This window comes from Plectropomus leopardus, chromosome 23 (genome assembly GCF_026936395.1).
Source record: "Plectropomus leopardus strain MGB_pleo_1.0 chromosome 23, ASM2693639v1, whole genome shotgun sequence".
Classification (NCBI taxonomy): Eukaryota; Metazoa; Chordata; class Actinopteri; order Perciformes; family Serranidae; genus Plectropomus; species Plectropomus leopardus.
Genome location: NC_142198.1, coordinates 2513961 through 2525808, shown reverse-complemented (window position 1 = coordinate 2525808; position 11848 = coordinate 2513961). Strand labels below are relative to the sequence as shown.

At 39.1% G+C, this 11848-nt stretch overlaps 2 protein-coding genes across 5 annotated transcripts in view; one reads left to right on the top strand and one right to left on the bottom strand.

Moving 5' to 3' along the window:
* The first annotated feature begins 637 nt into the window (after nucleotides 1-637).
* On the top strand, nucleotides 638-11687 carry hacd4 (3-hydroxyacyl-CoA dehydratase 4). 3 transcript variants are annotated; one of them, XM_042512146.2, is made up of 8 exons: nucleotides 638-772; nucleotides 1083-1205; nucleotides 2971-3077; nucleotides 3785-3912; nucleotides 4020-4129; nucleotides 5432-5538; nucleotides 7056-7187; nucleotides 9576-11687. In XM_042512146.2, coding segments are annotated over exons 2-8 (669 nt in total). In that variant the 5' UTR covers nucleotides 638-772; nucleotides 1083-1203; the 3' UTR covers nucleotides 9659-11687. The 3 variants fall into 3 exon arrangements, with proteins under 3 accessions (XP_042368080.1, XP_042368079.1, XP_042368078.1); XM_042512145.2 differs by lacking the exon at nucleotides 638-772 and having other exon boundaries at nucleotides 991-1205; XM_042512144.2 differs by lacking the exons at nucleotides 638-772; nucleotides 1083-1205 and having other exon boundaries at nucleotides 2856-3077.
* The window catches only part of focad (focadhesin), a 67195-nt gene continuing 65161 nt past the window's right edge, over nucleotides 9815-11848 (bottom strand). For both annotated transcript variants that reach the window (XM_088074005.1, XM_088074006.1), the window contains exon 44: nucleotides 9815-10082. In XM_088074005.1, the coding sequence (XP_087930131.1) occupies nucleotides 10009-10082 (74 nt within the window). In that variant the 3' untranslated portion in view covers nucleotides 9815-10008. The remainder of the gene's footprint in view (nucleotides 10083-11848) is intronic.

The following is an 11848-nucleotide window of genomic DNA, read 5'->3' as shown; positions in this document are numbered from 1 at the left end:
CCTGCACAGTTACAAGAATTACAACATAAATCTCCAAAACTCTCCAGAAAGCTAGAACAGCCTGCAGGGGGATCTTAGAGGAGCTCAAAATATTGATACTTTTAAACAGGGATTAAAAACCTATCTTTTTATCCTGGCTTTTATGTAGTGTCTTACTATTTTATGTTTTTATTTTGTTTTTTTTTTAGATATTTTTTTGGGGTGTTTTCTGCCTTATTTGATAGGAAAGCTTAGAATGAGAGTGGGAGAGAGAAAGAGCGGAGGTGACACGCAGCAAGGCGCCGAGGCCAGAATTGAACCTGCAGCCGCTGCAGCAAGGACACAGCCTCTGTACACGGGGTGCTTGCTATCCACCCAAACACTTTATATTATTATTTTAATGGTTTTTTACTTGTTCTTTTTTGAAGATCCAATTTTGCTTGTTTTATATGTTGTTCTTGTTTTTGTTTTGTTTTGTTTTGTTTTTCAATCAAACTATAAAGCACTTTGAATTGCATTCGATTTGTTTAAAAGGTGCTATATTAATAAAGTTTGATTGATTGATACTCACACGGCACAAAACCTGTCCATAAATAGTGTTTAGGGGGTGTTACCTGTGCTAACAGGTGACTTATGATCAGTGGGATCACTGAGCACACCTGGTCAGAGCAGATTTGATTGGTTCAGAGCATTTGGTGCATCTGGAGTTGACATCCTTATTTATTTTGTCTTATCCAAAAATGAAGAGAAATTTAAGGGAATGTTGCTCCATTGTCTTTAAAGTCAGTAACATGTAAGTATTCAACTGCATTGCATTAAGAATCTACACGTTCACCATAAAGTTCAGTCTGAGGTTATGTGACTGGCTGTTTGACTCGCTCCTGCTGCTAACATGAACACTCCCCACCTGCACTGTGTGTCTCATTGTTCTCTCACACTCAGCTCACAGTCTTCTGTTTTTTGGGGGGCTGGGACTCCTTGACGTCATACTCACACGTGGAATGTTCACTTCCTCCGGACTGTAAAGTCATGAGTGCAACAGTCAGCCTGAGGAAGCTCTACAAACACACATGTTGCAGCATTTCTCTGCTCTTGTCTTGCAGCAGCATGAAGTAAGAGGCTGGTCTGTGTTCACAGGAGCCACAAACAAAATGATTCTCTTCAAACTCACACTGGGACTATGAGCAGCGCCGCTTACCTGCAACAACCTAAAGGAGAAAGAGAATGTGAGTATTGTGGGAGTTTCGAGTAGTGTGTGAGGCTCGCTGTGGGAGGAATGTTCTCTCTCTGCAGGGCGTGTTAAGGAATGTCAGGCTCATCATGTACAAAGCTTCACTTCTGAGCATTAACAGCTAAATACTATAAAGTAGGCTTAGAGGCAAAATGTATCTGACAGATTAGTGCTTATTTTGCAACTTTATATCCAAGATGAACTCACAGAAGACATGCACTGAGTTTATAACTACCCAGGATTACACACTGAGCTGCTTTTTTGTTTTTTAATCTGCTGTAATACAAGAAAATCAGCATTTTTGTAAGTTAAATCTTTATTTTCACGCGTGTGCAATGAAATCATATTATTATGCTCCGCTATAGAGTCTGAATTACAAGCAACAGCATAGATTAACCCTTTAAAGCCCTTTAAAACCTTTGAAATATGGGAAGAATGCAGTCAGCAACTTGAGAGGAAATGACCCAGAATTTAGCAAAACATTTGTAAAAAGAAAAAGGGCAGAAGAAAATGCACTAAAAATATTTGTATACACACCTATCCAACTATCTCTCTCTCTCTCTCTCTCTCTCTCTCTCTATATATATATATATATATATATATATATATATATATATATATATACATATAACATGATATTTATGTTTATAAAGAGCTGAACTTAACAACTGACTTTGACACGTGGTGGATGTTGAATGGTGGATGATAGATGATGGATGTTTGATGGTGGATGTTGGATCGTGGATGATAGATGGTCGATGGTGGATGTTGGATGTTGGATTGTGGATGGTAGATCATGGATGGTGGATGTTGGATGATGGATGGTGGATGGTAGATGATGGATGGTAGATGTTTGATGGTGGATGTTTGATGGTAAATGATGGATGGGGGATGTTGGATGATGGATGTTGAATATTGGATGTGTGATGTTGGATGCCAAGATGCCTGCCAAGCTGTAGACTACTCTTCATCACCGACAAACAGCTAAGCTGTTTGTTTTTAGTGAGTCATTGCTGTGTTTCCAGCAGCTTTCTAGTCACCTAATGTGGGTGTATTTTAGTGGTCTGAGGCTGTGTTTCCACCAGGGGTAGTACCACAAAACTGGTCATTTGAATGTGGCAGGTATACTTTTTTTATATAGTCCAAACACTTTTTGGCTGATAGGTGAGTATACTATAAATGCCCAGAAAAAGAGGTGGGTACACTGACCTGCATACGTCTGTCTACTACACCACTAATGCTCCAAAAACCAGGTGGTTGTTGTTGTTGTTGTTTTTTTAAACTGTTTTGTTTTTTTGAGCCTGAACAAAACACATGTTAACCACAGCGATGTTAAAACATAAAGTTTCAATGGTTCTGCTATATGATAACATGTAAATGTGATAAATCTGTGGTCTGCAGAAACGCATCTTGCCAAAAACTTCCCTGGCAATTAGCAAGCAAAGTTGTAATCTATTAGAACAATCCAGCAAATGTGCTTTCCATCTGTGTTCCCTGTAATTTAATTTACTTAAAATAGTTCCAGTTTGTTGACTGAGGAGAATATAATAATCAAATGGCATCAGCATCAGCAGTTGGACAGTAAACAGATCCTCTTGACACTCTGGGCACAGGTGGAACTAATGACATTAACGACAGCTCTGTTCCACTTCCTGTCAGTGTGCCGGCCGATCAGGATGCCTGTGATGATCACTGCTTACAGCTGTGTGAGGCAGATGTCCAGACTGTGGCAGGCTGAGAATGTTTTTTTTCTCCTTCAGGTTCAGCTTCAGGCTCGCCTACATTTTCTCGTATAACCTGTTCCAGTTCTGTGGACACACATGGATCCTGGCTAACACCATAGCCAGGTTTCTCACATTTGGGAAAGGTAAGCTTCATCACAGATTTAGTTAAGAAAAAGGCTGCAAAGTTTTGCAACATCGATTCGAATGTTGAGCTTTCTGGGTTCTTTGTGAAATACTGGATCTCAAAGTCATTGTTGGTATTAATTCAGGAGAGAAGAACTAAGAGACAAAACATTGTGTTTTCAGTAAAGTTTATTGCTACCTTTGAAATCTGAAAAGTTGGCTTGATTTCTTTTAAAAAACATGGGAAAAGGGCAATGAGAAATGTAAGAAGAAACGACCCAAAAAAAGTAACAAGTACAAAAAACACCTAACACCAAACACCATGGACTATCACCTCCCAGAAATCCCTCATACGTGTCCGCTCCCACGTATAAGGGGCTCATCTTTCCATTATGGGTCCATAACACGCCTACGTGGTCTTGGATTGGAAATAATGACGGCTAGTGTGGTGACTGCAATAGATATAAAGCTGCTAATGTTTTGAACATCCATCGCGATGGTTACTGGGATGTTATCATCAGAGGAGATGTCACAGAACATCACTCAGTGGAATCGCTCAAATTTTGTGCAAATCTTTAGTGGAATGGGCAAAGGACGTCATTCCCAGTAGAACATTACACTTTAACAAGCAGATGATCAGAGTTATTCCTTTCACCCATCAGTGGTTTTAATGTTTTGGCTAATTGGTGTAAGTTGGTGTAATAAATTTAGGTTTGTGCTCTTACAGATGCCCTGGCAGACACATTTTACTCCGTTGGCTTTGTGATGAGTCTGTGCCAGCTGCTGTCCATCCTGGAACTCTTCCACATCGCAGATGGGATTGAGAAAGCTCGACTCCTCCCTCGCTTCGTCCAAGTATGAATCACTCTCATTATTAATCCTGCAGATGCTGTAAAATGCTCAAATGTGTATTTTCATCCTTCTGAAGCAGTGGTAGATTGTGCAAGCGGACTGTTTTTCAGGTGATGGAGAAGAACCTCCTGCTGATCATGGTCATCATGCTGGAGGAGATCCAGAGCAAACCAGTGGTGTGTGCACAGTTCTTCTTGTGGAACATTCTGGACCTCCTGCGGTGTGTACATGACAGCTTGTCTCTTTATTTCACTTGGTGAACTATCCTTTTGCAATTTTACAGGAGCACCATCTTCATTTCTGTCAGTTTTTTATGTGATGTTCACAAATAAACATAAAATGTTTGTTTTTGCCAAAGCGGGCATGGTGCCTGATGATGATCATGTAGTGATAGTGCTGGACAAAGTACACAACTTAAGTACTTGAGTCACAGTATAGATACTCCTGGTCAGATATTATTCCAATATAAGTCAAAGTTGCTGAGTCAAATTATTAGTACTTGGAGTACTTGCTTTTAAAGATACAGGACATGCTGTAATATTACACATACTCACATCACTGCACACAAAATGCACTTCAAAAAAATATTATACATTATATTATTTCCCACTTTCATTAAGTTTATGTTTTAACCACCATCACCCCTAATCACAGATATCAAATATTAATTAAATATTATCATTATTATTACTATTTTAGAATTTTAAGCCTTTAAATGCCATGTTTTGTGTCATGATGCCACCACATTTTTTAGATCTTAAAAAAAGTATTATTTTCAATATACTACATGCAAAATAGATTTTTTGTTGACAGTCTGGGATATGTCAATGATTACACCTAGTGGAAATAGCATGTATTTTCTCCATATGCCAAATATGGTAAAAATTAGGTCATCTGGTGAAAAATAGTCAAAATGACAAATTCCAAGTCAAAACCCAGAATGACACCCAGAAATAATACAATATATGTTTTTATGCTTTGATGGCTGTGGGATCAGAAATGTCAGTTTGAATGGGTTTCAGTGGAGCATTTTTTACACTTTGCATTTCCGAATGTAACAATTTAGTTTACTGTGTATTTTAGACTTATTGTAGGAGCTGAGCTGGGAATTCTAAAATCAAACAAAAATACACAATCCAATCTTGCAACAATTGATGCCATATGCATGAACATAAGCCAAAATTATCACACAAAAAAAACCCCAAAAAATTGAAAGTGCGTAAAATGCACCAAACACTTCCTATGGGTATCTTCATTGTTGTTGTTTTCTTACTTTTACATATGTACAATGTTAATATCATCACTTAGAAACTTTGTAACAGGCATGTATATATAGTGGTGCAGTGGTATCATAGATTAAAAGTAAATATCAGCCAAGATACAGAGAGAGCTGCCAAGTGTAATGATGCACTGAGTCATGTCCTTCTATGATTAATGGAAGCTTTTCCTGCTGATTCAGCCAGCTGTCAGTTATGCCATTATGCCCTCAGCTAACATGTTGATGTGTGGTGTTTGATGACAGGTACCCACATGAGCTGCTGTGTGTTCTGGACACGCCGTCCATCGCTATGCTGTGGACTCGCTACACACTCTGGATCCCCTTATACATCCTGTCAGCAGCCACTGAAGGTGACCTCATCCCTGACTCACTCCATCTTTACTATGATGAAAAATCTTTTTTTAAAAAACCTATAAAGAACAAAGCAGCTGCAAAAAATCAAAATCACTCAGAATAAATTAAAATGACTTAGATGTTTACCAAAAATAGTTAACAATTAATTTTCTGTTAATCAGCTAATTGTTTCAGATGCGCTTGTATAAACTGTTGGGTAATCTAATTTACAACAAAACATCATATTTGAAAAACTTTTCTCGTGCTTTTTATGCAAAAGTATTCATTTGCTGAGAAACCAGTGACAAATTTCCACTGATGTGGACATTAAAGTCAGTCTAATCTAATCTACACTAATCTAATCTATTTAAGGCTTTCTGATAAATGTAGTGCTGTAGAAGTGTTGCATGGCATGAAAAAAACAAACTCAAGTAAAGTACAACAACCTCAAGTCTGTACTAAAGTACAGCACTTAAGTAATTATACTTACTCATAACATTTTACCACTGAAAAACCCTTAAAGGCTGCTGGAAACACAGCAATGACTCACATCAGCACAGGCAGTTTTGTTGTTTGTTGGTGTTGAACAGAGTTCTGCAGCTTGGCATGTGTCTATAGATTTAGACGAGAGTGGCCCTACTAAAAACACAAAAGTCTTTCCTTTGCATTTTCAAAAAAATCTGTTATGATATGATAACATTGTGGAAACGATCCTCATGTCAAAGGATCCACAAATACAACCGAAAATGCTGTAGTATGCATGCCCAGCCAGTAGTTGGCGGTGTAACTTTGTAATGAGACACCATAGAAAACACCACACGCCTGCATGAAGCGTGGCCGTGATGTCACCGTACTTACATGATCCGTGCATCGCCAGTTTAGACAGCGACACAAGGGGTGGCGTTTTCAAATGATTACACTCTGGAACCAGGTTTAGATGGTTTGCATTTTCAGGCCCCCACAATACTGTTGTGCCAAACCCCAACAAAAGTTTAACGTTTTATGTAAGTTGCCGTGTAAACCTTAGGAGAAGATTATGATTCGTATGAAATGCACAAATGTAACACATTTGTGGTTTGCAGAAACACACTAACACACATCTGGCAGCTGGACTGGCTTGCATCAGTCTGCAGCAGCCTACATTTAGGCTCCTGGATGGGCAGTTACAGTAGCTGACCTGACACAGGCTGAACAATAGGAGCTGCTGTAATGTGTCAGAGACTGGTACTGTAGAAGGGAAGTCACGCAAGCACACAGGAAATGAGTTTGCAAAGCAGAGGTGATGATAAAATGTCAGGAAGTCTGTGAGAAAAGAACATTCTAGCTTCTGCTCTGTGTGTGTGTGTGTGTGTGTGTGTGTTGGATATATCAGTAACACACAGGCAGTGCAGTCTGATAGTTTCTCACCACATGCCCAGTGTGTCCTGATCCAGTGTGACTGTTCTTTATTGGACTGCAGCTGAATATTTGATCATGATTTCAAGAATCCTTTGAAAAATGAGCATGTTGCATGTGTTGATTTTTTTTTCCTCAGGTGTCACCATATACCAGGCCCTGCCGTATGTTAAGCCAGCAGCAGCAAACTCATCCTCTCTCAACTCCACGGTGTCCACACACGTTCACCTGCCTTTAATGCTGATGCTCTCGCTTCCGATTCTGGCTCTCGGTAAGATCACTTAGTCAGTGTTAACACCAAATGCAAACACAGATGGATACCAAGAGCGTAATATGTAGACGCTGAAGTCCACTGCAAAACGGCAACATGTGACAACTTGGGATGAAAACGCGTTGGTTCAACGCAGCCACAGCTGCTGCTCTTTAGTTCATTAAGCTGAATATCCGACAAACTCGGATCCAGCTGCGCCTCATCCGATGTTGGCGGCTGAGGCTCATGTGGACCTTCTATTGTAGTATGAATGGAACCACGTATGCGTCCATGTGACCGCTACAAGTCCTCAGCTGTCCGCAAAAGTTCAGTGTGGACAGTAGTGATGTAACGATGCATCGCGAGGCAGTTAAAAATTGATAAAACGTGAGATTCAAGTCGTCAAGATGAAAACTGAACTGCGATACTTTGTTTGAACAGCAGAGGGCGTAATCTGCTTCTGATTTCGCTAGCCTGACGTGCAAAGTCACTACACGTTCAACGTCCTAAGTCATTGTCAGAGACTAGAGACAGCTCGCCATCGTAAATAAGACAATAAGACGAAGCAAAGTTTCTACGTCAGGCGATATTGAAGAAGATGTGCCCTCCAGTTTTAAATCGGAAGTGCAGTGGCATTTGAGCTTCCATAAAGTCAGAAAGTAATAAAAAGGTGAGAAGATAACAGAAAAGCCAAAAACAGTCTGCAAATATTGTAAGAGGGTGTTGAAATACACAAATAGTACAACTAACATGATGCAGCATGTGAGCCAGTATCATGGTGAGGAGCTCCAGTCCGCCCCGCCTACACACGTTACTCCTTAACCACAACTACACGGCCAAAGTACAAGAGCCAAAGAGAGAGCCCAGCTTATCATCCATGAGTCGGAAACGACCAACTTAGTTCTACAAACTCGCCCTCTCCGCTTTCCCCTTTTAGTAGAAGCAAACCTCAGCAGCCACCTCTGTCCCAGTGAAAGTGTTTTTTTTAACAGCAGGGGACACAGGGGAATGTCCAGAAATGCATTCATTGCATAGCCTGTGTTTTGCTTTTATACCCTACCTCAGAAATAAAAAGGGGAGAACAGAAAGACGCAGTATTTTGTATAACTTTTGTGTAAAATAATACAATATTTTTCAGTCATAATTTTTCTGTAATCTCATTTTGTATTTAAAAAAAAAAAAAATGTGAGAAAATCGTATCGTGAACTCAGTATCGTGAATCGCCTTGAATCGTGAGTTGAGTAAATCGTTACATCCTGAGTGGACAGTATGTCTGAGCTTTAGCAGTAATATTGGGATTAACAGCTGAATTTAAGATGTAAAAAGTGTCTATCCGGACTTGACTAAGACTTCACTGGTAAATGACAGAGGTTACTGGTTAGTCAGACTGGAGTCAGACACAGCCAGAAATCTGCTGGGTTTTTCAACCGAGTCAGAGCTTGTCATGCCTCAACACGTAGCAACTCCAAACAAAGAGCCGACAGGCTGTTCACTACCACCCACACATGGAAGTGCACTATTCAATTTTTACCTGGTGAACTACACGTACAGCAGGTAGTATTCTGTAATGGCCATCCTTTTGCAGCTCTTAGATTTGTGCTAAATACAACCCCAATTCCAAAAAAAGGTTGGGACCCTGTACAGAGCATAAATAAAAACACAAAGCAGTGATTTCCAAAACCTTTTTGGTCTATATCCCAGTGAAGACAGAAAAAAGACAAGATATTTAATGTTCAAACTGGTAAACCTTATCTTTTTCATATTCACTCTTTTTAAATATGATACATGCAAAACATTCCACAATGTTGGGACAGGGGCATGATTACCTGTTCCCCTTTCCCAACTTATTTGGAACGTGTTAACAGGCATTAAATTCAGAATAAGTGTATATTGTATATATATATTGTAAATTACACATTTACAAGTATTTAGACCTTTGAACACTGCAAATTGGTGCAATTTCTTCCAAAACCATAATAAAAAAGGTAAGTAACCTATATATTTATAACTAATTATCATAAATACATATTCAAAATACATAATTACTACAATATTTCTTTTTTATTTACTTTTTTTTAAAAGTAATTCTCTTTTACCTTTAAGTAATTTATTGATAATTTTGGGGTCATTTATTCTTTTGCTGGTCATTACCTTCTTTCCATGTTTTTGAAAGAAATCAAGCAAATGAGCTCAGGTTTCAAAGGGTTAAATATCTTGTCTTTGTACCTCATTCAAGTCAATGTTGGTCAAAAAGGATTTGCAAATGATTGCATTCTGTTATTACTTACGTTTATACAAAGTCACACTTTTTTGGAATTGTGGCTGTACAAAAAATGATTGTACAAAAACAGTGCACAAACTGTTGTGAGTTTTCTGACTAACTGTCTAACAGAGTTGTGTTTGTTATAGGGGCCTCTGTGACTGTGTGGCAACTGCTGAAGGAGAGACAACACCACCTGGACAAATGGAACAAGAAGATGAAGAGGAAATGACACTTGACAACTGAATGATGGGAGGGTTCTTCTTTCAGGAGCTCTGAAGTCATTTTTTTTGTCGAAAGGAAATGGGGATTCTTTCTTTTTTATTTTAGGGAGTTAGATGTCATCAGGATGTGGGATCATTGTAAAAAAAAAAAAAAAGCCAGAAAATTAAATTCAACAACATTATGTATTTCCTGTGTTTGATGAAGTTTGAATGGGAACACTGATAGCCATCACTGAGTCATGTCCAGTGGTCAGAGGCCGCACACACGCAGCTTGACTGTGTTAAAGCTTCAGTCATGTTTTTGCAGAAAACCTCTGTGTTTGTTGCCACAGTAACAGTCTGTTGTGGCTCCTCTGGGCTACCATCCATATGCTCGGGTCCACACAGCTTTCTTCTTGAACTCAGCGGAGGACTTCAGGGCCAACAGGGCAGCTGGAACAACAAGCATGGGATAAACCAATCAGAACAATCAAACAACAAGTTTCACTTCTGCCAAGAATGCTGTTTTCTCCTGTGAGTGTGTGACACAGATGGAGAGACAAGCACTGCTTTAAGGCTCTCTGCTAACAACTGCCAATACTCATGTTTACATGTTCAGATTTTATTATGTCGCCATAACAATACCAACATCAGTGTTCCCTCGCCTGTGGAGTTTTGGAGTTTTTTTTTTTTTTAAACCAGATCTATTTACATCCAGTTTGTCACCAAAACACATTTACTGCCTCCAGAATCACATACTGTGTCCAACGTGCCCAACTTGTGAAGTATATTCTTCACATTTTTTGTGTGAATAAATAGTAGAATGTATCTTTTCAGTAGCACTGAGCTGTAATTACAACATCACTTCCTTAGGAGTAACCATGATAACCTGAGCCAACCTCATCTGTATCAGCATCTGCAAAACCTGAGATGAACCCTCTGGAGTTTTTACTTCTTCCTTGTGTGTAGGAGAAATGTTACTGTCACTAAAATATGAATTTCAGGCAAACTTGTGCAGGCATCTTTGTTGCTACATATTGCTTCAATTACTGGAAAAGATAGGCACCGTAGGCGCTTTAAATAACTGAACGATATATATGTACCAACAATAATCTTAAGCTCCAAAAGGACCAAAAGGTCCAGCTCCAAAAACAGAAAACCTAGTTGTGACAGTAGATGTTTTAATTGTGGCAGGCTGCCACAAATGAATTAATGTGTGGAGAATCCTGCAAAACACAAATTTATTTAAAAAGCCAACTTTGTGACGGATAAAGAACTGATCTGATCAGACCCGATCGATTGATGAGAGGAGCAGCTGCTTTAAGTGAATGCAAACTTTTAAACCCAGCAGAATCAACGGGTACATTTCAACAAAGGTCTCCTTTCAACAGTTGTACAGATTTCTCTTTTACAATGATGGTCTATGGGGAAACACGAGGTGTAAAACTACAGCTGGAAACTGGGACAAATAGGCCCCTTTACAGTTTAATGATATACAGTATGTATGGGTGCACACCATAGACTGTATAGAAAGATGGACGACGTGATTGCTTCCTCAAATTGGGGCTTTAATAGAGTGTATGCACGTGATGTCACAGCACACGGAAGTCACTGCGGGTACGCCAACTGAGTGGCAGCGTTAGCTTTAATGACGTGAAAAGACGAAAATCACACCTAAAGGTGGAAGAGCTGGTGTGCGATTGACTGTACAAATAGATTCAACAAGCAGTCGGAACAATCTTTTAACAGACAAAAAGAGAAGCAAATGGATCACTGCGATTCACAGTAACAATTAGAATCCAGGCGCCAAAACAACGGCTTTGTGGGCCCATTTCATATTATCTGTACTAAGTATCAAAAGTAATTTTCTGGCAATAAATGTACTTAAGTATCAAAAGTACAAGTAAATTATACATATATTTTCATGTGTCAATACACTGTATACTGTAAATTGACTTAACAGCTGGTTATTTTATTTGATATTTCGCATTTTTCTGCTTATCAGTTTTGCTTTGTTTTTAAATCTTGTGGCTGATTATATAAATTCTTTTTAAAATATGTGCGTGTCAAGGCTTTTGTGTGCCTTCAGGTTTTGCACTGTGTTTTTTCCTGGTGTTGAAATCAGGTAAATATAGATGTCAGGATACCTGATCCCTAACCACATGTCAATGTCCGTGGATGACTGGTTCTACGGTAAGTCGCAAGGGTCATTGTCGAGT